General features: G+C 43.9%; 2 protein-coding genes across 17 annotated transcripts in view; one reads left to right on the top strand and one right to left on the bottom strand.

The window, feature by feature from the left end:
* KIAA1217 overlaps positions 1–17,219 on the top strand; it is a 181,957-nt gene extending 164,738 nt beyond the window's left edge. For 5 of the 14 annotated variants that reach the window (XM_084282135.1, XM_084282132.1, XM_084282134.1 and 2 more), the window contains 6 exons: positions 3,492–3,646; positions 4,229–4,375; positions 8,677–8,796; positions 12,182–13,858; positions 14,316–14,438; positions 15,196–17,216. In XM_084282135.1, coding sequence (XP_084138261.1) covers positions 3,492–3,646; positions 4,229–4,375; positions 8,677–8,796; positions 12,182–13,858; positions 14,316–14,438; positions 15,196–15,684 — 2,711 coding nt within the window. In that variant the 3' untranslated portion in view covers positions 15,685–17,216. Of the gene's footprint in view, positions 1–3,491; positions 3,647–4,228; positions 4,376–8,676; positions 8,797–11,972; positions 12,051–12,181; positions 13,859–14,315 lie in introns of all 14 variants that reach the window. The other 9 variants (XM_084282128.1, XM_084282133.1, XM_084282123.1 and 6 more) reach the window with 6 other exon arrangements.
* Positions 17,220–19,853: 2,634 nt separating this feature from the next.
* The window catches only part of ARHGAP21 (Rho GTPase activating protein 21), a 118,215-nt gene continuing 110,525 nt past the window's right edge, over positions 19,854–27,543 (bottom strand). For all 3 annotated transcript variants that reach the window (XM_084282749.1, XM_084282748.1, XM_084282750.1), the window contains 5 exons: positions 26,299–26,424; positions 26,063–26,104; positions 25,623–25,728; positions 23,804–23,835; positions 19,854–22,435 (listed from right to left, as the gene is read on the bottom strand). In XM_084282749.1, coding sequence (XP_084138875.1) covers positions 20,702–22,435; positions 23,804–23,835; positions 25,623–25,728; positions 26,063–26,104; positions 26,299–26,424 — 2,040 coding nt within the window. In that variant the 3' untranslated portion in view covers positions 19,854–20,701. The remainder of the gene's footprint in view (positions 22,436–23,803; positions 23,836–25,622; positions 25,729–26,062; positions 26,105–26,298; positions 26,425–27,543) is intronic.

The following is a 27,543-nucleotide window of genomic DNA, read 5'->3' as shown; positions in this document are numbered from 1 at the left end:
GATGTTAAAGGGAGTATTGTAACCTGCTCCTTCTCATATCCATTATGGGTATGTTTTTGACCTTTTAGCCATTAATTCCTCTAATCTCTTTTAGAACCATTTGCCTCCCCACTACAGAAAGCTCCGGGAGCTCACTCCCATCCTGCAGAGGAGCTTTCCTTCATCTGTTTTACATTCATATCCCACCAGTATCACTGAGCTCCCCACAGTTCTCATATTTTGCAGTTTGGCAAACAACACTTCTTCATTCCTTTTGTAAAACCATGAAGGCAGTGGATGAACCTCGATCATATCCTGGAGGTGCCAGCCTACCCTGCTCCAAACTGCAGACTTGCAGCCTTTCTCATCCCTCCATCAAGGCCAACTGCTCCCTTACCAGGCAGTTTCACTTGCTCTTTTCTACCTCCACTGTGTCCTGGAGATGTGAGACCAGAGGTTCATGCTGCACTCAGGCTTTTGGGTGTCAGCATTTTGTTCTGGCGTGCCTTTAACACTGACAAGTTGTTGCTCCTTTCTCAACATACAGGCTTAAAATAAATTCTGTTGAACCCCGTAAAATAATTTTGGAATTCTGTCACCATTCAGTGAGGTTGCAGGCTAGCCATGCAATTAACTTGTGTAATGTTTGGCGTAAATAGAAAAAGTAAGTGAAAATATGTACCATATGGGTGCAGTGAGCTGTGACATTTTAAGAAGCGCAGAACACAGCAGCAGAGATGTTTTGTAACTCACATAGTTAACTAATTCACTTCTAGAATACCATTTTGCTCTGTGTGTAGCCAGCAGATTTAGGGAGAAAGTTGATGAGATTGAGGCATTTGCCTTCTGTTGTGCATAATGAATCCTGTAATAGTATCATAAATAATTTAAAAGAACTGAAAAACTTTTCCTTAATACCTGATTAAATGTCTCACATGCCACCCAGCTCTTCTATGATTCAAGAAGAAAATTTCAGTATGCTACAGTCTGATGTAGATCAAAAAACTGGGCAACATAAGAAAAGAGAGACCACCTACCCTGGTAATATAATGCAGAAGACATTTTGGACAGAAATTAGCACAGTCCTTTGCTGGCTTTGCTGCAGAACCTAGATAGATCCCGTTACCAGAATATCTTGTCTCAGCAATTCTCCACACAGAACCCCACTAAGAAACTCTTTTTTTTTTTTTTTTTTTTTCCCTTACAAAGCACAAAGCAAAGTTAAATCACACTTTTTTTCTTTTTCCCCACAGTTTTTCAGATGACTGTGTAAATACTTCTTTAATGTAACTGTAACTCATCTTTGATATCAGGATTGTTCAGCAAAAAAATATGGGGACTGTCTCTAACATTAGAGACATACATTACATTCATACATTAGAAATTGGACTCCTTTATCTCCCTTTGTGCCTTCACATGTAAGAACACCCTGATTTTTGGAAGTGCCGAGTGATCAGTAGCTTCCATTACTTACTTGACTACAAAGGCTGCCTCAAGGCAGGCATTAAGATAATTTTTTAAAGACATTGGATGTTTTGGTGCAAGTAGAAAGCTACATAGTAGGATAAACTAATTTTAGTCTGGCTGTACCTGCTGAAGAACTCTTCAGTTCAATGAAATGACGGTGAATGACTCCCATTTTGTTCACAGAAGTACTGAGCTGTTTGGCACCAGGGAAGGTTTCATAAAGTAGCATTTTTGATCACGGGTAGTCTCAGACTCAGTGAACTGTATTTATCCATTTGCTCATCCCTCTAATAAATATGGGAGAAGAGCTCATACAAAGAAAAAATATTATAATAAGTTTTTTCCTCGTTTTTTTTTTTTCCTTCAAATATTTTTTTTCCTTCACACTCAGATTGAGGAAATGAAATAAATGAAAGAAAATAGAAATTCAGCTTTGAAATTTCATACCTTGCCTGGTGTTATAACATTGACTGTACGCAAACCCCATTACAACCAAATGGGAGCGGGATTGGCTTTTGAGAACCCATGCACATGCCATCGATCATTTCTCTTGTCTGAGTTTCTATTTTTTGCTTCTTATTTTGAAGTTGGAGATGGATGTCTCACAAATAGAGATGGCAGAAATATTTTTTTTCTTTGTGCCTTCCATATCTTGCATGCAGACTTACTCTTACAAAGTGTGAGAAAAACTTGTATGTTCTTGCATTCAGAGATGCAGTATCAGCCTGAGGGTAATAGGTTGAGCCCACTGAAAGAAGCAGAAATTTGCATAGGCCCCACACCACCATCAGATGCTGTGCTTAGAGAACTACTTTGATTTTACAGCAGCAGATTTTGCTTTGTGCTGGCAGAGTACACCTGATGCCACGAAAACCTTAGTGGTGTGTATTGACAAAAGCAGCAGTCTAATGTAGTGTGCCTCTAGAAAATCACTCTTGTTGCAATCCTGCGAGTCAGTGCCAGATAACCAGGGAGGGGGGTAATACAGCAGAGCACTTCTTTAAGCTTAAGCAGCTTTGAAGAATATTTGATCTAAGAAGAGAGCAAAGATGAGGCTGGGTCAGCCAAGGGCTCAAACTCCCCTGAGGGGCCAGTGCATCAGAGGAGCTTGATGCAGCCCCAGGAGCAGACACTTATGCAATAACTTGCCCAGAGGGAATACTTAGCCCTAACCAGCTGGGTAATCTGAAAGCAGGAGGTTTTTTCTCTCTGGGTTATGTGTGTTCCAGCTGTTTATATAACACTGAGTAGCTGCAGAAAGGTCGTTCTCTCACCCTTGAAAACAAACCCTGGAAGCAGCGGTGTGAAAACAGAGGCTGTTGCCATGCATGATGCTTAGCCTGGGACCAGGAACACACAGGGACAGGTCATGAGCAGGGAAATGCTGCTGCTGGGAAAATGCTGTCCAGTGGTGGCGGGGAAGAGGAAGTTGCAGCTGGGTGGGGAAGCAGCTGGGTGTGGGGGAAATACCAGTTTGAGAAACTGGTCTTGTCTTGGAAAGCTCCCCTCAGAAAGCGAGGGCTGGCTCTGCTCAGACATGGGATCTGGAAAATGAATCGCTGTGGGTTAGCAAAATGTATATACGGCTGTTACAACTCAAAGCAAAGCTGTGCTTTCCTGCTACAATCAGTGTTACATAAAGTGAAAACAAATGCTGAAGCATTCAAAGGAGGCTGCAGGGGCACTATCTGTAATCAGGCACCCAGCTGAATCTGCACCCCACGCTTACCACTGGTTAATTTCCAGAAGTGTGCTGAGCTATCACACCCACCGAGGGCTGAAATCCCAGCCACAGTGATGTGGGGGACAGGAGGTTTGCTGAACGTTTGTGGGTGAAGTGGCCTGGTTATGCTGTGCAACTTCCACACTGTTTGTTTTTGTTCCAGGAGGTTCTACTTGAATCACGAACATGTTTCTCTTCATATATATTCAGCAGCAGAACCTATTAAGATTTGTTTTTCTTTCTTTCTGGTTGAGGCAGGGCTGCAAATACTTGTTTTCCTTCTTCACCTGTGTTTATTCTGTGCTACCCTGCTTACTTGCAGAAGATGTTCCTGACGCAGACCAGGATAACGATAAGCTGACCAAGTCCCCGCCTCCTCCACCTCCACGCCGCAGTTACCTGCCGGGGTCAGGACTGACCACCACGAGATCAGGAGAGGTCATCTATGCAGCCAGGAAAGAGGCTGCTGCTGTCAAGGTTTGGTGATTCATTCTAGGCTATCAGATTGTTGATAAATGGCTGGCACGGAGGCACATTCCCAGGCTTGGGCTGTGTCTATAAACCACAAAATAAGTTGAGACAGGGCAACATCCTGGAGAGCTACTGAAACTGCCTAGCAGGAAACACTGCTGGTAGGCCAAATGATCAAGTAAGGTTTTATCAGTTTTGTTTACAGCAGTCAGCCTTGCTGCACTGATCTCCTAGCAATACAGAAGGCAAGTCACAAGCTGCTTTCATTTGAAGTCATAAGAAGATTAAAAATAAAAAGCATGCCTTAAACAGATGGGGAAGATCAGCTCAGAGTTGAGAGCATTTTTTCAGAAATGTTCCAAATTAGTTTTTCTGGGCTTCCTTTTCCCATTTGTTCTGTCCCCTGAAGGAAGTGGAGGGAAGGCCAGGTGAAGAAGCTCTTAATCCTACTCATGTGAAGTAGCAATATCTGCTTAAAAAGGAAGCGGGACTTGCCACAAGTCCTTTTCAGTGCTGAATTTACTGTGTTTGCTTTTCATCAGACGGCTCAATTACATTGGCTGTCTGTGCTTTTTCATGCCTTTGTAGGAATGCAGTGAAGATGCTGGGCAAGTAGCACAATCCAAAACCCCTAAAGAGGATCAGACATTGTCTCGGAACACAGGGCTTGCTGTAGCATCTGCTGTGAAAGATGAAGAGGAAGAAGAAGGAGATAAAATAATGGCAGAATTACAGGTAGGCTTTTGCACTGCACATGCACAAGCATCTGTGCTCAGTAACACTTTTGGGGTCTCAGCACAATTTCCAGCTCTGAACATGAGGAAAAGTAGGTCCACCAGTCTCACCCAATTCTACTTTTTGTGCTGGATTGTATGTATTTGGCAAGCACCACCCAAATTTTGTTCAAGAGGTCTGGAGCTGAGAGAGTGCTCAAGAATGCAGAGGTTGCCACTGGAGAACCTCTCAAGACACACAAAGATGGGTCAAGTAAAATATTGGTGTGCGTTTGGTGTGGTTGCCCTGGCACCATATTTCTCACTGTACCAGACCTATAAGGTACTGAGAGTCCATCATTTGTGTTAACACTGGTGGGAACGGAGAATACTACGGGGTATGCTCCTGGTAAGCTGTGTTCACTTGTTCTGTGCCATGGTCCAGTGTTTTCTGGAGTGTTTGGACATTGAATCATCTGCTGTTCCCTGCTGTGTAACTAGTGTGTTACTCTGCTAGTGACATAGAACTAGTGCTCTTTTGCTGGTCGTTCACTTGACAGCACATAGGCTGGTTTAGCACAGTGATCACAATGCTACAGTAAAAGCCGACTATTCCAGCTGCCATCAGTGAGTCCCAGCCTTCTGGGGCACCCTCTGTCCTCTTCCATGTCCTCAGGAGGAAAGGAGATGTGGATCATCTTAACTGGATCATATAACTTCTGATGTTTGTGATGGCTCAGAGCACTGTCATGGCATGAAATGTTCCCTGCTGTCCACCAAAAGGTGGTTTGGGTGCTGCCACAGGAGTGTTTGCAACACGGATGTGGAATTAAGCAGTGACTGTTCTGTGTGATGAGTGCACCCTGCTCAGTTTTCGCCCACCAGAGCATCAAACAGGTTTGCAGAGAGCAAGAGCAAGGGTTTACCCTTGTCTCCCATTTGTGTGCTAATGTCTACTGAGACAGAACTATGGGCAGTGAAATTGTCTCATTGTCTGCTGTCTCTGGGAAAGCATCAACTTATGGCAATGAAGTAGAGATGGAAGTCTGTGAAAGGAGACTGAGGGGAGCTGTGGAAGAGAAATAGGCTTGGTAGATCAACAAGAAATGAGTGTTTAGATGCTAGTTTTGAGGATAAGCAATGCTCATTTTAAGCAATAACCAAAATACCAGTTACCTCGTAGAAGGCTGACGGGTTGCCATGTTTTAGAAAGGTCAAACTGTTTGATCCAGGAGCTACAAACTGATTAGTCTGATGTCAGTCATAGGCAGACTGGGAAAGCCAGGCTTGGGGTTCAATTAATGAAGAACTAAAGGACAGACACTCACAGTTATGCTTGTTAACACAATGTAATGGAACACAGAGCTGTTCAAAGAAAACAACACTCTTTGATCAGGTAAAAGGTTAGACTGATTAAACTTACATGGAGCACTGCGTTCAGCTTTGGGGCTCCCAGCACAAGAAGGACTTGGACATATTAGAATGAGTCCAGAGGAGGGCCACGAGGATGATCAGAGGGCTGGAGCACCTCTCCTACAAAGACAGGCTGAGGGAGTTGGGGTTGTTCAGCCTGGAGAAGAGAAGGCCCCAGGGAGACCATACAGCGGCCTGCCAGTACCTAAAGGGGGCCACAGGAAAGCTGGGGAGGGACTCTGTGTCAGGGGGTGGAATAATGGGATAAGGAGTAATGGCTTTGAACTAAAAGAGGGTAGGTTTAGATTAGATTACATACAAGGAGGAAATTCTTCATTCAGAGTGTGGTGCGGCCCTGGCCCAGGCTGCCCAGAGAAGCTGTGGATGCCCCATCCTTGAAGGTGTTCAAGGCCAGGCTGGATGGGGCTTTGGGCAACCTGGTCTGGTGGGAGGTGTCCCTGCCCATGGCAGGGGGTTGGAACTGGGTGATCTTCCAACTCAAACCACTCTGTGATTCTATGATAAAACTGAATTGTATACCTGTAAACATTTTTGTAAATCATTTGATCAACTACCGTATAGCATTCTGATTAAAATCTGGCACCATGGAGTATAAAAAAAAAAAAAAAAAGCCAACCTCAAGAGGATTGAGAGCTGTCTGGTACTGAAAGTGTTGCCCTCAGTGCAGGTGTATATAGTGAGATCTGGAGGGGTCAGCTACTGACCCAGTGCCACTCTGTATTTTCATCAGCAGCCTGGAAATACATTTAAAATCCTTACTCTTCAGATCAGATTAAATCTTAAAACTGGTGACGTATGAGCGCAGGGATACGATAGCAATCACTTGACGGTCATAATGCATTTGAATTCAGTGAAATGTACAGTCTGCATGAGGAACAACAAATACAGGCCAGACCACAACTGCATGTCTTGGGAAGGAGCAGGAGTTGCAGTAACAAATTGAGAGGAGCTCCCAGGTGAGTGCTGTTGCCACAAAGCTGATATCTGCTTTAGGTGTAGATGTGAGAACAGGGAGTGTTTTTATCTCTGTGTACAGAGGATCAGTGAGGTCAGCGTCCATGACTAAGTGTCCATGCGTCACCTATTTAGAATGGGTGTTAAGAATATGAAGGTTCAGAACACACCTGAGGACACTGTGGAGGTACTTTCATGGGAAGCACCTTCTTAATCTAGCAGAGGAAGGCATAATAATCAGCTGCTGAAGCACAAACATGGACATTCGGATAGATATTTCAGAACAAAGGTGATATATTAACAAATTACCAAGGGACATGGTGAATTCTTCTAAGGTCTGAAGGCCTTTGAGAATGCCTTTGTAGATGAACCCAAAAGCACATCATTGGTCTCGTAAATGGGTAAGCTGCGGACAGTCCATACCCTGTATGACAGGGGGAACAGGACTACTTGTTCTAGGAGTTCTGTGTCATCTTAGATACCTTGATCTGTAAACACATAAAAACAGGATGTAATGGAAAACCAGCAGAAACTGCACTGTGATTTTTTTGTACTGGATTTTTTCATTATTTTTACCTCTCTGATTTTACATAAACATGGAAGAAATATGAGAAGAACAATTTTTAATTTTGATTTTTTTTTAATTTTGATTCTAATCTGTAGTCTGGGCTATTAATTTCATGAGAGTTGCCAGGAATTAAAAGATTTCCATAACAAATAGCATACAAATATAATCTTCTTGTGTGTCACGTTGTGTTTGACTCCCATAAGCACTCCTCCCTCATGCCCCTGGCTGGCAGAGATGTCCCACCTGTACATCCCACTGACTTGAGTCAGTGCCAGTAGTGACACAGAGAAATCCCAGTGATGTACACTCAGAGCCAGGACTGCACAGTAGTGGCAGTGATGGTTCTGCCTCTCTGTATCTGGGAGCCAGCTGGGTAGAGAAAAGGAAATGGAAAGAGGATAACAAAAGGTCTGAAAAGTCCAGGCTGTGTCCTGGGGTACACACGGTGGGAGGCCAGTGGTCCCCAAGCCCATACATTGGGCTGTTTCCACAGCAGGAGGAGCCTGAAGGGGACTGCCACCCCAGGAGCATCTCCAGGAGCAGGAGTGAAGGCTGTGCTAGAGACACAGCTGAAGTTATTAAAACACTGTATGGGGAGCTGTGTAGCTCTTGCATGATGAGCAATGAAGCCAACCAATGTGGTAGCTGAGTGGACGTCAAGGGGTGGGGAAGAGGCGTTACATGCTTTCTTTTCTCATTTATTCACCGTGCTTGTGGAAGTGGAAGCCTGCTGCTTCCACTTCTTCCTCGCCTTTCTGCAGGTGACAGACAGACCACTTCCGGATGAGACGATCTGGAAAAGCTGTGCTTGTCCTAGCCATGGAAACAGCAAACCCTCGCTAATAGTGGGAATGGTGGTGAGGAAGCATGAAGGGAGCACAGGAAAAGTGTCTGAGGAATAAATGTGTCTAAATGGAATAAAGTGAGCTGAGCTTTGGCCTTTGTTTAGCTCAACACATAAAACTTCAGGTTTAGTCATTAAGCGATGTGTGGTCAAGGCCAAAATGTGTCTGATGAGGATTTTGAGGAGGTTTCAGTTTCTGTGAAGTGGGTACTGTTACAAGCCTAACGTTTGTCACAGAGTTCCTAGTTAAGTTTAGGTAGTTTGCAGCACCACTGTGAGCCTTCATCGCACCATCAGGGGATGCTGGGGTCAGTGTGATAAGTTTGAGTATGGTCTTGGCAAAGTGGTAGGTACACTCTATTTGTCACATAGTCTAAAATCTCTACTACGTCATGAGGCTGTAAATAATATCAAGCTGCTGTAAATGTGAAAACCAAATGCTCTCTTTGTAGCTGGTCATCGCCAGACATTTCTGTAGAAAAGCTACTTGGTCTCCTGATAACCTGCAGTATTTATTTCCTAGGCTTTCCAGAAGTGCTCTTTTATGGATGTAAACTCAAACAGTCATGCTGAGCAGTCCAGAAATGATACACATGTAAAAGACATAAGGCCCGGGACTTTAATGCATCACAAGGAAAAGAAGGTAACAAGTGGCGTTTCTAAACATGCCACCCGGTCTTGGCATAACCTTCTTTCCTTACCTTAAAACTAATCTTATATCTCGTGTCCTGTTCTTTCTAACCCCCAACAACCACTGCCCAGTGGTTTCCTTCCTTTTACCCCACTATTGGTCAGAGACACTCAGGTGTAGTGTTATATTGATGTACGTTATGCGTCTCATCAGCAGTTACACAAGGGTTGCATAAGGTTTTAAGACTGGGAATTAAAGTTAAGAGAGGATCCACCAGTTTCTTCTGAAGAGATTCTCCTCTCAGAAAATCCTTCCAGTGCTGTTCTCGTAATGGACATTAAAGCATCTCTCCTAAGTCTTGTTCTTGTTTGGGGGAGAGTTAGTGGTTCCTTTCAAGAGCCACTTCAGAGATTTTGTGCTTTATTTTCTTCATTTGTCAATCCTAGTTATTAGATATTCAGAAATCCCATTCAGTTTACTGGAAGAGAGAGTCAAGGTGGATGGGCCAAATTCACCCTCATGAAAGTTAGGGCCCAAAATTCTCACATGGATACTAACCATGGGACTTATAAGAGATACCACGTGTCTGGGTCCATAGCCAAGTTGGGGTGAATTTCACAGCTTTGTCTGGACTGGGTTTGCCACTTGAGTTGATTGGCATTAGTGGGCAGCCAATATGCAAGATGAAGAATAGGAAAAATATTGCTGTCTTTGCAGACTTCTTATTCCAGTTTAAGGATAATTAATTGAATCATGGTTGGGTTTAGGTGGCCATGCAGGCATGACAGCTTGTTAGCCAAAGGCCAGTTTGCAATGAAGTGATGTGGCGGGGAAGAAACTACAGCTTTTCAGCACAGCATTTCAACTTTGTAATGCCTTCTTGTGAGTATGTGCAAGCTGGAAATAGCAGTGGTACCTTCTCTGGTGTACCCTCATGAGCATGAGTAAATCCTCCCCAAGGATTTTATTGGTAACATTGCACTTCATCCTCCTTCAGCAGAAACTGAGGAAGGAGAGGAAAAAATGACTTCGGTAGGTCCTAAAGGCCAGGAAGAACCCAGTAACATAACCATGGTGAGCTGTGTCTGCACAGGGCATTGCAGCTCTAGAGCAGATGGTGACCCCTAGATGTTGGTGTCTGATATTTAGTAGCACCAAAGGCCCTCTCCAGCAAAGCCACTGCTGCCAAGGCAGAGCACTGAATGCAAGGGCTTGGCTTGGAGCTGCTCAAACAGCACTTCTGGTCTAAAGCTGCAAACACCTGGCTGGGTGCGGGCACAAGTTCACGGCATTGACTAAAAGGAAAAGTTGCTTTGTTGTGTCGTGTGTGGCAGTGTTGTGGAGGCAAAAGAATGAGCCTGTCCCTGTTAGTACCGGTGTCAGAATAAGATCACACTGTTACATGAAAACCTGGGTTACCACTCAAGAAACCACACATGCTGTAGCCCAAATGTCTCTTTCAAAGCTGCTGCCAAGTAATTGCCATAAACTTCCATTTATTGGGAAACAGTCCAGGAAATTAAGGTTAATGAGACATCTGACACGACACAGTGGTTTACTGACTTTGAACATGGAGCCTTAAGGTCATGGTGAACTCATGAGGGATGAGATTTGTTGTGTTTTTCTGTTTTTAGTAGGAAGGCCACAATTCATAAAATGAGGTACGTTGTACAATGACACCTTGATATGTTGCACTGATGCTTGGAACAATTGCAACTTGCTAAAAACCACAGAGAAGTGGGAAATCAGTCACAGTCAGGGTATCCAGGTGCAGTGAGTGCCATTGGATGGACTGGCTTAACTCTGGGATTTGCTGTGGCAGGAAATGGGACTGCTTCTTACAGAATGAGTTCTGTTCTTACACCCGTTCTCAGCACAAAGTGCAGGTGGCATCAGCCTGCACAGCGATGCCTTGCTGGTTGTGGCTGGTTTATGCAATAGCTCCTTTAGAAATGTGAGGGACTTTGAGGGAGTCTCGGAGCAGCTGCACAGACTTGTTATTCTGATGTGCCTTCAGTAAGACCGTGACTGATTTACCACTAACTTTCTTGTTCCTGCATTTTGATACAAGTTCTGTATAAGATGCTTACACCAATATATAAGAAAATATAACAACAGATGTTGAAAGTGTACCTTGTGAACTCCTGTATGCGTTGCACTAGCCAACCTGTGGATTTCTGTGCCGTCACTCAGTCATCTCAGCTGGAGAGTGACTCTCCTGGCTGATCTTCTGCGTATCTTGAAGCTAACATAAGTATAATCCCTTCTTCTAGTGTGTTAGGAGTCAGTTTTCATTCTCAAGCCATGTCTTTGGCTTACTGCCTTCAGTCACCTGATGCCAGATTTGTTTCCTTCCTAGCAAACCATCCTTTGTAGGTTTCTCTCTTGCTGTGGTCACAGGTGTGCTATCTCTTCAGGTCATACCCTCACCCTGATGATTGGTGTTTATCCTAAGCTGCCACCAGCACTTAGCAAACCAAACCAGAAATAGTAAATAAAAAAAGAGCCTGGTATAATGAAACAGCATCTCCAGGGGACCTCATTTAAAAGTAAAGAAAAAGCGCCCCTGAAAATGTAATTGCTGGGACCGTGCTGCTTTCAAGCCAGAGGCTGACCTCTCTGCATGCTGTTCAGAATTGCTTCCAAAAATGAACGTGGCTCGTTTGTCATTCTGCACTCCCAAGGGTGCTGCAGGGTGCCAATGGTAATTCTGCAGGAGGGAGAACTTTTAAGCTGTAGTAGGAATTTAGAAATACTTGGACTGTGACCATACTAACTGTGATAGAGCAGCACGGCTCAGGTGTGAGCAACATTAGAAGCAGCAAAATGTTGTAACATCAGCTTTTTCCAGGAGAAAACCTACTTTCAGGGGTAGCCAGACTCTGTCATTTGGCGCTCTGGTGAGCTGGCAAGCCGGAGCTCCCTGCCGTCAGCCCTTACAACCAGTCTCCATTGAAGTGTCCCAGCTGAACGTGATCAGATACCACGAACCTTTCAACTTCGACCTGATACAAACTAGGTATTTTTTTTAACTGGGAGGTAAATGGGCCAAGGTAGCGCTGTGTAAATAAGGTAACTAGAGTGCCTTGCATATGCTGGAGGCCTTGTTAAAACAGGAGCCCTAGGTAACGAGCCATGTTGGCCACATGCACAGCACAGAGCAGGAACGTCCTGCACTGCTCTGCCGGAATCTGGAATTTTGCCCTGCAGAAATACAGGAGTCAGATGACAGCTTCAGACATGCCTCTGCGGCAGTAAAAAGAGTGGTGAGTTCATGAGGTCTGCACTTCCCCTGAGAATATGATGATTAATTTCTTTTGGGAAAAAAAAAAAAAAAAAAAAAGTCCTGTAAAAGTGACAGCCCTGAATAACTAAGTAATCCGACTTTCCCCCTTAGGTGTATGGGGCTACAACAGGATCTCCCACAGATAGTGACCATCCTAAAGAGAAGAGGGAAGGGAAAACTGACGAAGAATTGGGTTCTGATTCATCCAGCACAGATGACAGTAAAATTGGCTTTTCAGTGAATGACAGTCCTACCTTTAGCAAGGGTTTGTTTGTAGACAGTAGAGACTACTCTAAGAAAAACCTGCAGAGTACGAGCACAAACCTGTCTGGCGCCAGTTTGCCAGAGGATGAAAAACGAAGAGGGGCTCAAGATATTTTAGGATCCCATTTTCCAGCTGTTGAACCGGGAAAACAAAACCTGGGCTACGGACTCTCACGAGACGCTTGCCAGGGCCTGCCACAGGGCGAAGCCCCGCAGAGCACGGGCAGGCGCGTCCCCGTCAGCAGCGTTGCTCCTCTGCCGAGGCACCCGCCGGAGGCTGCGGGACCCCCCCCTTCCTCGCAGGAGCAAGAAGCCCCCGCAGCCAACAGTCAGGTCGTGCTGAGGCCCAGGGTGGCAAGGAGTAACAGCGTTGAAGAGATGGACTCTCCGGCTAGCTCGCCGAGCGAGGACAGCCCTCCCCCCGAAAACATCGCCTTCATGATCACCAAAACCGCCGTCCAGGTCCTCTCGAGCGGGGAGGTCCACGACATCGTCAGCCGGAAGGGTGGCGATGTGCAGACGGTCAACATCGATGCGAGGAAGGACGTGGCGTCGGAGAAGGGTGTCCCAGAGAGCACGGAAGGCGAGGAGCCCGTAGTCTGCCTGGACAAAAAGCCCGTCATCATCATTTTTGACGAGCCGATGGATATCAGGTCAGCCTATAAGCGGCTCTCTACGATTTTCGAGGAATGCGATGAGGAGCTGGAGAAAATGATGACCGAGGAGAAGATAGAAGAGGAAGAGGAGGAGGAAGACAATGAAGTGCGTGGCATTTCTAAGAGCCAGAAGGAGGAGCTGCCAGTTCTTAACGACAGAAAAGCGATCGCAGAGTATTCGGCAGCTCACGGCCTCAGCGAGCAGTACGTGTTCAGCCTGCAGCCTTCCTCTGACGCTGCAGACGCCAAGTCTCCTGCAGAGCAGGAGAGCACAAAGACAAATTTCAGCAAATACAGTCAGATGTATGGGCTGCACACCGAAGCAAACTCGGACTCTGCTGATCAGTTTGGGAGCAGGCAGGATTCCAAGAAAAAATTTAAGTTCAAATTCCCTAAAAAGCAGCTGGCTGCTCTGACGCAGGCAATACGTACGGGAACCAAGACTGGGAAGAAGACCTTGCAGGTCGTGGTGTATGAAGAGGAGGAGGAAGACGGGACCCTTAAGCAGCACAAGGAAGCCAAGAGGTTTGAAATCACCAGGTCTCAGCCTGAGGACACCGACAGAAGTCCTCCCGGGAAGCAGGAGGCACCCCCCGGCGCTGCAGTGCCCCTGTCTAGGACTGACGAAATTCGGCAGAACACGTACCGAACTCTAGACAGCCTTGAGCAGACCATAAAGCAGCTGGAAAACACCATCAGTGAAATGAGCCCCAAACCTATCCCTGAAAGCACATACAGCTCTGAGGGCAGCACTGTCCCCTTCTCTGCCCAGATAGTACCAGAGACCCCGCCCCGAGAGCTTGTAGTGCTGGATGAGAGCCCTGCTGCTGTAGAGCCCCCCGCGCCCATCCCAGCCACTGCACGTAAGGTACCTTAGTGCGACCAATCGAAACCCCAGCTGCTTTCTAAAAATCTGCAATAATCACCATTAAACAAGAGGGTCTTGTGATTTGTTTGCTTCCTCTCAGGTGGCTTTGTTTGGGCTCCCCACGAGGTGTCTAACAGCTAATAGCCCGTCGCGTGGGTTTTACTTTTGCTGCTGATTGGTGATGGGCAACCGCAGGGGAGCTGGGTCCAATAATCTGCTGTGTGACATGACGAGCGGCACTGACACCAGATCCAGTTCGATCAGTAGTCTGAGCAGTTTTTCTCCGTTTGATTCTCCAAATTAACACCTGTGGCGTGACGCATCCCGAACTCCTCCCTGCATGTAGCCCTGCGGCTTTGTTTTGGCGCATGGTGTGCGGCCTCCCCCGCGAGCAGGCCGGTGCTGATGGCGCCTCTCTCCTTGTCTCCCCTCCCCGTCCCTCCGCTCCTTTCCACAGGGCCCCGGCGCCGCCCCGCAGACGAGCAGGATGCCAGTCCCCATGGCGTCGAAAAGTAGGCAAGGAAGCACGGAGAAAGCAGGCAAACAGCACAAGCTGCAGGACCCGCGCCAGTACAGACAGGTAGTTTTACCCTAACCCCGGTGTTCGGACGGACATTTCGTGTTGTTTGTTTATCTAAAAACCTCCAGTAACTGACTGTGGTGATACCAAATACTGGATGCCTGTCTTTCGAGCGAGGTCTAACTGGACGTCCTGGAGCCTTGGGGGCATGACCGTATCTACTGACCTTTTCACCATGCTTGTGCATGCCTGTCTGCAATAAAACACCTGCTGCTTTTCGTTGGGTTTTGTTTTTGTTCTTTGTTTTTTTGTTTGTTTGTTTTGTTTGTTTGTTTTTTTTTAACCCGTGGTGTTCAGCTGTAACGTTCAGATGTCGACTACCTGCTCACTTCCCCTCCGGTAAGCGCGGCGGTTCCTTAGGAGGAGGAATGCTCCCGCGCCCACCTCGCCAGGAGGCCGTGGACACTAACCCGTCGGTGTACTAGGTGGCAGTAGCTGCACATTAACTCTCCAGCCGGACGTGTCTGGTCACACCTTAATAACCCAGAAGCATGGCCAATGTAGTGAACGGTCTGTAAACCCTAGATTGCACCTCCTCACGAAAGCTTTGTCCGCGCTCTCTCTCTCTCTCTCTCTCTGTCTGCATCCTTCGTTGTGCACTTTGGGGTTTCTACCAGGTCCAGTCCACTGCTGCCAGACGTAGCTCAGGCCTCAAACTGTTAGTTCTTACTCTCTGCAGGGCTATTTTCCCAGGTCCTGTTGATTTATCGTGTTACTGGCTTTCTGACAAACTGTCTCCTGCCGTCTTTATTTGCAGGCTAATGGAAGTGCTAAGAAAGCTGGTGGGGACTATAAGGCTACTTCCCCCACCCTCCCTGCTTCTAAGATCCCCGCCTTTTCTCCCGCTTCTGGGAAAAACAGCTCTGTCCCTGCTCCTAGCGGTGACGGCCCTAACCCCCCCAACCCCCCCGCTAAATCATCCCTGCCCTCTGCCACCCTCCTCGCCCCCCAGGCAGGGCGCGTGTCGTACTCCACCTCCCTCATCCCCTCTGTGGCTAACGGCTCCTCCAAGCTCCAGAGCCCCGCTCACGCAGGGAAAGGCCACCAGCTCTCCTTCTCGCTGCAGACCCAAAACGGCCGGCCGCCCCCGCCTTCCTCCTCCACCTCCCCTCCCTCCTCCACCTCCCCCAGCTCCCTGACCCAGGGCGTGAAGAGCATCAGGACAATCCACACGCCTAGCTTCACCAGCTACAAGGCGCAGAACGGCAGTGCCAGCAAGTCCACCCCGGCCAAGGAGCCAGCCTAAAGGCTACGCACCACGCACGTCCACCGAGGCTTTTTTGGGCAAAGAGCTGCAGCCAATATCTTAACCAGGGAGCGTAACCAGTTTTGTTTTTTTGTTTTATTTTATTTTATTGCTGTACTGCTGGAGGCTTAATACTAATCACGTGCTAAATACTGAGTTACTACACTAGAGTAGCGTGGAGCTTTTTTTTGTAAACCTTTTGTTGCTGTTGTACCCATAACGGAGCGTTTTCTTCCTCTGGGCAGCACCTCTGACAAAAATCAAGTGTGAAGGTGTGTGAGTGAGCTCGAGTGCGTGTGCACAGTGGTGTACTGAGCATGGGGAAGTGTATGGTGAAAACTTTAGTAAGTTGTTTTGTATAAAGCTATTTTTCATTATGGGGACTAGACGTGAACAGAGATATACTAAAGTGTGATTCTACACAACTGTAAAACAAACTAAAATATTTTTTCTTTTATTTTGGTGTTATTTAGCTTTGTTACAGATTTCTATTTTTGTCAACAAATGTCATGGTTCCTTTCGAGATCTTTTTGCCAAAACATTTTGATACTATTGTAATGTACATTTGAAAGTAGTATGCTGGACAGTAAACCTCTACACCAGAAACAGAACAAGACTGCTCCTAGTGTGTACGAGGCAACTCAACCTATTGCACTGCCACTCAGATTATATTTAAGAATTTGCCAAGCCAAGAAAAAAATAAATTGTTTTACACATATAGAGGTAGTTGCTGATTAGTTTGGTTTGGTTTGTGTTTTGTTTTGTTTTGTTTTGTTTTGTTTTCCTTAGCTAACTCCACCCTTTTCCTTCAGTTTTATTTTACTGAGACCTGGTAACCCATTAATGTATTGCATTGTGGATTTTAAAATGTACACTTCTGTACTGTTCTGTATACTGGCAAACTTTTGTACATATCTATATATATATAAATAAATAAATACTGTATGTGGCTGGGCACATAGAGTAGTTTTACCACACCAAAGTTAATTTTTATGCATGCTTTCAAAATATATATGGGGAAGGGGTGAGAAAGATGGGTATCAGTCAAACAGGAGAAAAAAAAAAAAAAAAGCAACAAGCTTGCATAGCTCATGGTTTTGTAAATAAATTTATTTGTATAACACCATAATGTAATATACAGAACTATGATAAGCAAAGATCTTTAAAAAATAAAGGGCTGCATGCTTATATTTTGTATTTTGTCACTAATAACTTTTAAGTGGTCTCAAGTAGCTATGTTTAAGAAAAAAAAAAAAAAAAAACACACATAAGAGAAACTATCAGGAAAAAGACTGACTTTGTTTTCCCCAGATTGATGCCAGACATTAGTAGTCATTTCAAAACTGTTTCAAACTTACCTGGACAACAGCTAATTGCTGGAATGCCAAGTTAGGAGCAAGAAAAGAAAATAAAAAGAAAATAAAAAGCATACCTGAGCCTTTGAACCAACTGAATGAGGTATCCATCACCTCACGACCTAATTCTGGCTTCTCTCTGAGGGGAGAGCAGGGATTTTCTTGAAACTCATCTCCAGGCTGATCCCTTGGAGGGTGCTCCCCTTGCAGTGGGGGTAATTAAAGAATGTAAACGTTAACTTGCACCAGCGCAGCAGCAGGCTGAGAGCCCAGCACAAGCTGGGTGGCTCAGAGCTGAACCCAAAAGTGCGTGGCACAATTTGGAGCACTCTGAATTTCAGCCACTTCCCTAACAGCCACTACAGAGAAGCTGCTGGTCTGATGTGCCCCAGGGAGCAATACTTACCAAAAATCTGAACTTGCTGATACCTGAACCTCGGCAACTCCCTGTGGACAGTGGAGTCCTGGTGTTGATTGCCCCAACTTCTGCTCCTCTCACCCTCTTTGGGTCTGGGAGCCACAGCAGCAGCTTCTCTGTGTCTGAACTTGACACTGAAAGCAGTTGTGTGACTGACTACAGGTCCCCACACGCTCACGGTGTGCGCAGTTGAGGGTACGGCCGTGCTGCACGCTGTTATTGCCACCAAGGAGCACGTACAACAGCTGCTTCTGGCCTCTGCTGCACTGCACTGTGCTCGTGCTCCAGCAGCAGCTTCGTTTCGTGCCCCTCAGTGCCTCACCTTGTGCTGGGGGCAGTCAGGAAAGGCAGCCCCCATCTCATTCTGCACAGATCTCACCACCCCAGGCACTGCTGTTGGGACCACGGGGCAGTGCTGGTGCCTTTTGGAGGTGACAGCAGCCTCAGGTAGGGACGAGAGCCATCGGGCAGCAACGACTGCAACAGAAGCCTGGTTGGAATTGTTTAAAAACCCAAATGCTGTCACTACCAACACAGTTCAATGTTTTAATTATTTCCCCCTCTGGTCTCAGCTTGGACCCATTTCTAATGACTTGCAGCTCCACAGCTCCAAGCAATCTTCAGATTATTTTAGATTATTTTAGGATGATTACGCATTTTTGTTTTGTTTTGTTTTTTAAGGGGGGGAGGAGGAGGAGGGCACAAAGGTCACAAACTGAAAAACGAGAAATTCATCTTATAAAGTGATTGCTGTAAGAACAAGGCATAGTGATGGCTCCTAAAAACGCCATCTCCACCACCACGCTGCTTGGAATTTCAGGTGGTCCCAGATTTTGTCAGTCTTCAAAGAGCAGAAAAGCTGCAGCATCTCCCTAGCCTGCAGTGCTGGCAGAGCACAGTTCCATGTGCTCCTTTAGGTGACCTCTGTCATCATCCCAGAGCTCCCTGGCTCCTTGCACTTGCCAGCTTGTCTCCTCCAACCCCATTTAAATGGAAAGGGCAGGGAGCGGTGCCCCAACCCGCTGTAACCCCTTTCTTAGAGCCCCACTAAAGTTCCTGACTTGCCCAGGCACCTGCAGATGGTCGAGGGTCCTACCCTGGGTCCAACTGCTCTGCAGCTTCCACGCAGCAGCAGGAGGCTGCAAGCCTTTAGATGCGTATCCTGGTGCAGTCAGCCGGTGCCATCCTCGTTTCTTTAAGCTCTTCACTTTCAGAAGTTCTTGTGTTCTATTCCAGGCAGCGCCATACAACTCCTGTGTTCTTATGGCTGGCAGCCATACATCTAGACTCGGGAGTTAAAATCATTAGTCAAGTCATTAAAATCATTAGTTGTAACAAAAATGAACATTAAACTAATCCATCAAAGTGGCTGTCAAATCAGGACGCGACTGCAGACTCCTAGCACCCCGACGCATTTCTGTAAGTACCTCGCTTCTCCAGGAATCCCCCTGCAGCTTCACCCTGATGCTCCACACTCTAAGGAGCTTTTGAGGCTAGTTACAGGACAAAACACACCTCTGGGAAAATTAAAATTACTACTGAAGAACAGTGTTTTAAAAGCAGCACAGTACCACGTTTTAAATCCCATGTTCAAATACACTTCACTGTTAGGACTGAAATGGAAATCACCATCAACTCTTGCCTGTGCATTTCACAAAACACACCTGCCATGCCTTGCATGGGACCAAACACAACGATACAGTGAGAACTTTCATAGGTCTTCAGCTGTTCTGTCTGTTGCTTTTACTTCACAAACGATTTGCAGAATGGTTTATTGCAAGGAACAGTAACACAGCACATCAAAGTATGGGACTACCTGCAGTCACTGTGCAAAGAGAGGTGGAAAGAGAGAAACCACATCTGCCTACACATCCTGGTTACTATCATTCCTTCTCAATGCTGGGACAGGCAGAAGTTTTTCTATGCTGATGTCCATAGCCAATTTATCGTCAATAACAGTTTAATCCTCTGCTGAGCAAACAACAGGAGCTGGTATAAGAGGGGAATAGCCAATGTGATGAAAAGCTGTGTTGTTTTTGTGTAGTTATACAAGAAAACACAAAAAATGTAACTGGTAACCAGAGAGGTAACACACGGAAGAATTTTTAGGGTACGAATCTGTCTTCAAATTTGTAACTATAGGAAGTCCCAAAGCCTTAAGTATTGTTTTGACCAGCAGATACTGGTATTCACTTCTTAGGACCTGGGGAGGATTACGGACATGTTTCTTCTGTGCTTCAGAAACAGCAAATTAAACATAAAATGACGCTACATCCCGTGGAAAACAGATTATGCATCAAAATGAAGCTGTAGAAGCAGCTGAACCTCCCTCTCACATGGCAGCTTGTGAATACAGCATTTTAAAACCCAGCACAAGAATAAATTCGTGCCACGCAAAGAGTCACCAAAACAATTTTATTTCCAGTGTTTAAGTGGGTGTGCACACAGGCATGGTACAGGTTTGGATTCATTAGGTCTTCATGCAGAATTATATTCTCAATAAAAGAAACCAGTTCCATCCAGTATCCACTATCTACACGCCTATGTTACAACATTTATATCAAATCTGGTATCTGAAGAAAAGATACACATGTATTATGTACATTTAAGTTACTTATTTTACAGAAAGATTAAAAATTCAAGTCACATAAAACTCAAAATCTGTATTAAAATTGGAAATATAAAACTCCAATATTTACTGGAATGCCTAAGGAATGGAAGCTCTGTAGCCACCTGTGTTAACATTTGTAAAATGTAATGAAACTCGTTAACAGTAAAACGCATTCATTTGTTTGTAATAAGTTTCTCTAATTTAACAATATGGCACCCTAACAAACCAAATGAATTTATGATGAGGCACTTGTTAGTGACTAAACCAAAAGAACGATTTTTCTGCATACTAATGCCAGGCCAACTCTCAGTCAGAAAACCATGTATACACTACACAGCGTGTTGCATCAGATGCTTTGTTCAACATTTGTATGCAGCCATCAAATATACTTTTTCTTAAAATATATATATATGTATATATATACACTTTGACTTTAGTGTTCTTCTGGCTGTGGTAATGCACTGTGAAGACGTTCCACAGAGCATATTGATGAAACCAGCCCAAATGAAGGCTGCATAACAACAACAGTACAGGAAAATATATATATATATGTACACACACACACATACACACAGTTACTGGGAAGCATAACATTAAGTTAATGAATTGCTGTAGTGGACATATCTCCCCATTTCAAAGATACTGGTAGAATCGAGATCTAACCACTTGGGTCCCAGACAGTTTATGAGGATGGGCGTCAACTGCTGGGCTGAAGTTGTTTTTGTTCATATTCTGATAACTTTCACCATTTACCTGGTCTGGTGGCTGAAATGGTCCCAAAGGTGGTGTTCTGTTAATCGAAGTCAAGCTGCTGGAGGAGCTGCCTTCATCTGCTTGCATCTCTGCAGATAACGGCAGATCTACCTTTGATACATCTGCTAAGCTAGTGTTCTCGAGCCTGGGCTTTCCAGTTTCACCCGTATTAAGGTCAGTTGTGCTAGTGCGTAAACGTTCTCGTGCAAGCCAGTCTGAGATTGAGAGGTCCTGGGCTGGACATTTTGGCTTCAACCGATTCACAGCTGAAAGCTCAGATTCCCTTTCTCTGCTCTGACTCACCTCTTGAGCTTTCCAAGCATTCAGGACACTTATTTCAGCAAAATCCCTCTGTCCTCCAAGCGTATGCCTTCGCCTAATGTTTTTTCTCTTTGCGGTCTCTGCAGAATTAGTTTTTTGATTCCCAACTCCAAACATGTCATCTGCAGACGACTTGAGCCGCAGCTTTAACCTATCTGTAATTTTGAGTCTCCAGGTAGGTTCCTGTTTGTCAGTCTCGCTTCTGGCCGACGTAGCTAAACTGCTCGTTGATCTTCCTTTTTTCATTATGTCAAACATTTTGGTCACAGTAGGCAAGTCCTTCTCACTCTTCGCATCGCCTGACCCCTCGCTGTCTGTTTTGTGCCGTGCAGACTTCCTCCTAGACAGTGTGTCACATTCAATGAGCTTGTGTGAGCTAAAAAGTCTGCGACTCTCTAACTTTGGTGTTGAACTCCCCTCGGTACAACTTACTTCGCTTTCTTCAGAGTTCCTCCGACTGGTCTTTACCACTTCTGGCACCTTCCCCTTGGACAACCTGTCAGCAGCAGCACTAGTGGCAAAGACAGGGAAGTCACTTTCGCTGTCTGTCTCCATCGGACGGCCTTCACTGATCAATTCGCTTCTTTCATCATCAGCATCTTCTCCCTTGCTTTCTGTCACTGACTGCACCTCAGGGCTCAGCATGCTGGCATCCAAGCCGGTTATATACATGGTGGATGAAGTAGTTGAATAATCGGAGGTGATGGAACTGACATCAGCTGCTAAAAACTCACCGTGTTTAATTTCAGGGCTGGCTACCTTTTTGCATGAATACCTGTGCTGGGAAGCCTGGGAGGAAGTGCTAAGCATAGTGCCAGAATCAGACACTGTCTCTTCAACCTGGGAAGAAGATTGTGAAATAGGTAATTTAGGGTTGCTTTTCTGTGTGGTTTGCCGACTGCTGAGATTTGGTGATTTTGCACGTTTTTCATGGTAAGGCAGTGAAGGTTCCTCTGGCAGGATACTTTCTTTCTTCAATGACTTCTTTTCGTCCTTCACAACATTCACATCTTTTTTACTGCTGTTCTCTTTTTCCTTCAGGACAAACATCCTCTGTTTTCTTCCTGCATCTCTTTCCTTTTCATATTCCCCTTTAGCTGTGTCCTCTTTTGCTGTGTCGCCACGAGTTTGTTCCGCAAGCTCCTTCTTGAAAAACACATTATCCAACTCATCTTCTGAGCTGCTCGGTTGTGGTTTCTCTTTTGTTTTTTTCCGCTTGCGACTAGCTGCTGCAAAAATGGAGGACACAAGCAGTTCCTTGCTATACTGATCCTTTCCAGAACCCCAAGAACCCTGTTAATAAACAATAAAAAAAGGAAAAAAGGACATAATTAAAAATCATAAGAAGTCTCACGCTAATGAATGCTTCTTTAAAAACATCTCCTGAGCTTCACAGCAGAAAGCTGGTCTTTATTCAGGAAACATTCTTTATTCAGGAACTACTTCCATGCTGTTTCTGTAGTCTATAAGACATTGCCCAAAGAGTCAATTTTCATCCAAGAATTCCACTTCTTGAAGTAGAATTCAACTTCACAAAGGGGAGTTTTTTGTGTACAGCTACTTAGTTTTTGACTGACTGATAAAGCAGGCCCCATTTAAGCAAGACAGCTTTTTCGAGACTGTTTTGTAACAGTAATTGCTTCACAAATGACGTCCCAAGAGTGTTGTTTCAGCCTCTCCTTTCAAGAAGTCTCACCTATGTGAGAAGGCTAATTTCTTCAACTATTTTTCAGTTATTTTTCACCTTTCAGGTTCTGAGCTTTAAAACCAGATCAATTCAGTAGCAGCAATACAATGAGAGCTATACAAAACTGAAATTTAGGTGCAAGTACACAAAATTAACACTTATTTACTTAAGTTAATATTTAAGAAGAAACTTATTTAAGTTTCTTCTTGCCCTCCACGGAATCTGCACTTAGGATCACTCAAAAACAAAAAAAGGACGAGCCAGATTATTCTATTTTGTAAAATTCATTAAAAACTGTTTCCACCACACTGGCACCACTGCTACTGCCATCTCAAAGCTGTGTACCTTTCCTGCTTACTGCTCCCTTCCTACCTTTACAAAAGCAGCCAGCCTGGGGAAAAACCACCCTGTCTTTGCTGACTGGTGCAGTTTGCACACTACAGACATTCAAAAATAGATAAACAGCAGTGATATCAACTGATAAGGGCAGTTGCTTATATCAGGGGACCTTTAACATAGCAGGACTGAAATCTGACATCTGTGCCAAGGACTCAACAAGAACAGCTGAGATGTCAGCTACCTAAATGTCCACGTTCAGAAGTCTGGCCTCTCCCTCTGACCTGAGGAAAGGAAAACTCACACAAGCAGTGAAGGAGTTATACTTAAAAAGTTTCTGAAATCCCAATCAGCACTTCAGAGGGAGAGATGCTGAGGGAAGAGCTATCATCATGGGAACAGTTTTAACGAAAGAATAACAAAACCACTGGGACTTCATTACTGAAAGGACCATCTATTGATTCCAGATACCTTGTTAGAGAATATGTTGCCGTTTTCTTGTGAGCATTACCACTTAAATCAAAGAAACCTACATATATCTGCACATAAGCAATTTCATAAAGTAATCATCATAAAGTAATCAAATACCTAGCAGATTTCAGAAGCTTATCATTACATCATTTCACAGAGTGATTTACCTTAGATTTTGCTGAGTCACTAGTAGCTGAATCTGTGGAAAAATTAAAAACAGTTCTGCTCAGTTCTGTGCAGTTTTCTTTTTTGTTGTTGCTACAGACAATGCTGGACTTATGGAAAAAGACAAGCACAGAACGAAATGTGAAGCAAATAAAACCAGAACAGAGTGAATAGTCAGAGCTCACAAAGATGCAAGCTGCACCACAGAAAGCCACCGCCATGAAAGGATGCTGTGAATTGTAGGCAGAACCAGCTCAATGATAGGAATGGCAAAGGAGCCCTGTTCTTCTAAATAAAAAAACAGAAATACTAATGTTTATTCAATGTTTTAAGTACACAGCCCCTGCAAAATCGCAGCTGAGACACCTTTTCAGGATTGTACTGCGTACTCTCCTGAGATTCAGGATACACAAAGCAGAATTGAATGTCTTAGCACTGTTGGCTGCTCTAGGTACAAATCGTGGTTTGTGCAGTCGTATTCTTTTTGTGAGACTTGAATTTTTAAAGGAATTAAGTCATATTTTGTGTGTAGAACCCCAATTATATCTCTCTTCACCTGTGACTAGGTATAGGTAAAATTTCAGTTTTACGTCAGCTAGATTTCAGCAGATACCTGTTTTATGCTGTTCTATAAGAAGCGCTATTATGAAATGAAAAATGGACACCATAGTTTCACTGTCTCGCAAAACCCAAGATTGTACAATTACAAAGGGGGTAGGAAGGGGCTAGCGCAATGACTAAAAAAATATGAACTTGGATGCGATCCAGCGTTAGGGACTTTCTCCCTCGGAAGAAAGAGCTGAGCCCCCTGCCACACCCCTTTTTGACACATGGCTAATGCTTTATGACTAGAAAGACTGGTAGACCATACCATGCTATTTCTCCTCAGGGTCTGCTTCAGAGATAACAAGAAACAGCAGAAAAACTTTTAAAAAGTAGCATTGATCTGTTTAAAATACTCTTCAACGAAAATTTACAGCACAGATCAACTTTTTGTTTTTGTTTTTTTTTTCCATTTACAAGAAACGGGGGTTTCTGCAGACAAGGCAGCTACAGTGTGGGCAACAGTCCTCCTTCTTCCTACAGTTCCAGCTGTCCACCAGTGACATCACAGAATCCACTAAAGACATCACCGTGTGATAGACGCCTCCCACTTCGCCTGTTACAACATCCGTATAAAGTGACTGCTTCAGTAAGTGCTGAGCAACCCTTTGAAAACTGAAACAAAAGCTAGAGACGAAGGGAGAACATTTGTGGGATACAACATGCTGGGTTAGTGCAATAGTAAAGTGAAGGGAGGGGGGGGAAAAAGTCACCAAAAAAGAGCCTGCAATGCTTGTCCTTAGCCACACAAGAGGATGGCATTCATAAACAGAAGGAAATCAGCTTTAGTATCGACATACTGCAACATACTTATTAAAGTGTCCACCAATTGACAAGAAAATGTAACTCATTTTTTCACATTCCTAATGAGCAATATTAGAACACCACTGGAGATCAGTTTTTTTCTGCCATCACAACAAACCACTTTACAGCAGCGTATCTGCTTCACCTCACGATGATGATTGCATGGGTTACTGTGAATAAATAAAATCGTATGTGCAAGCCTCATCTTTTAATGATTATACCCCTGTTAGACAACAAAGTTTTCTAACGTATCATGCATGATTACCAACAATTCAAATCTTTAAAAAGTGTTAATGATCTTTAAGAAAAGAGAAAAACAATTGATTAGTAAAAGAAAATAGAAAGAGAGTTACAGTGAGTTTACAGAGTAGGTTATTCTAGCCTATGGACTAACGCTGTCCGGGCAAGAGTTACCTGATACGTCTCCAGGAGACACTCCCGTTCTTCCAATGTTGGTGAGTAAATGATCTATGTTTGGCACTGGCTGAGATTCTACAGTGTTTTCCTCCTGAACTGTTGTCTATAGTTAATAAACAAAGATCTCTTCATCATCGTTTCACAAATAGGTCATTATGATTCAACAGCATTTAGAAAATTGCATTAGTCACCTGAGGACACGCTTTCCTCATGTGTTCTTATTTTCCCATATATTTTTTTGTTTTGTTTTTAAACAAATGCACAGCTTTTTCTTTTAAATAAATTCATTACTGTAAGGACTGGAGAGCTAAAAAGGTGCTTCTGAAGAGCAAACCATACAGTGATGCAATAAGAAATATACAGGCATTCTAGAGAGAGCAGAAGCAGATTCTAAACTAAGGCAATTAAAATGCAAATATTTATGCCACAATACTTACAAGGGGCTCTTCAGCATCATCTTCTGTGAAAAACCAGTCATGCTACAATTTAAAATAAATACGGTGAAAACCCCACAAGAAACACAAAACCCAAATGTGGAACAATCAAACAAGGACATTTTTAAAAATTATATCCTGGAGTTCAAAGGACAAATACCAGACCCAAAGTGGCCCAATAAAAGAAAGCTGCTCTGCATATGATCTTACTTTTTACACAATGAAATGCATCCACTTACTTTTTGGATGAGTGTTTCTACAATTTTATACTGGTCTGGCATGTGCGTCACCATGTGTGTCATGTTATCATCTGATGTCCTCACGAGTGTTGGACCAAACACTATAGCCAGGTTTCTTGGTTCCATCTAAGAAATGAAGTATTTCCATACATCATACATTTATAAAGGAGAAAATACAGTAACATGGACTAAGTATATTAACACAACATTAATAATATTTGAGAACCATTTTAGCCAAGGACAAGAAATATTTTTCTTTAAAAAACACATTACTATTAACACATTACTGTTAACGTTACAGTTAAGATGTTACACTACACAAAAAGTTTTCTATCTGTGTAGACGAAATGAAGATGTCCAAAACTTCTGCAATTCACAATTCAACCTTCATTAATCCATCACAAGCGAATAGCTCCACAAGCCCAGAAAATTCAAGAAGAATCTGTAGAGAGGAGACTATTTGTTTTGATTCAAAACACTGATTTTTTTTTTTAATAAAAGGGAAGAAAAAAATTAAAAGACATTGGTAGTTCCCTGCTTTTTTTTTTCCCCCCGAAAAAATATTTACATGACACACAAAAAGCTTAGCTAGTAATCAAATAGCATATTATGCCTGCTGACAAAGAGCTCATTCAATTAACATTTACTTTTGAGGAGGTGGCAGCGACCAACGCTATAGACCCAACATCTACTCATGAGACAGACTCAGACATATCCCAGTCGTAACATTAATCATCCACTTTCTTTTAAAGTTACATTTCTGACAAATAATTCCACAAATGCAGAAGCGGAATATGAATCTGTTTTTGCTTACTTCTCTCACTCACTGTTCTGACACAGAAGAAAATAACTACAAGGTGAGGTCCCTGTTCTTCAAGAAGGAAACCACAAACAGAATGACCCAAGCCCCTAATGCTCACTTTGACTTAAACTGGCTTTTGGCATGTCATGTAATTAAAATACAAACCTCATTCATCTAGCCTTACATATTCTATAGTATTAACATTATTTAAACAGTATTTACACAGTACACTGAAAACATAATAAATGTTTGCTTTAGGCTTTGCTCTTAATGACATTTGCTATAATTTCCTTATAATGACAACTATAATTATACTAAAGGTTGTGTATATGTGTATGTTTGTGTGTATCTACATAAATAAAGGTATATCCAAATTTAACTAGCAGGTATTCCTTGCAGACCTGGGAACCCACCAAATTTATTTGAATTGTGACATTTTCTGA

This window comes from Netta rufina, assembly GCF_964035555.1.
Source record: "Netta rufina genome assembly, chromosome: 2".
Taxonomy (NCBI): Eukaryota; Metazoa; Chordata; class Aves; order Anseriformes; family Anatidae; genus Netta; species Netta rufina.
This window is presented reverse-complemented; position numbering and strand designations above follow the sequence as displayed.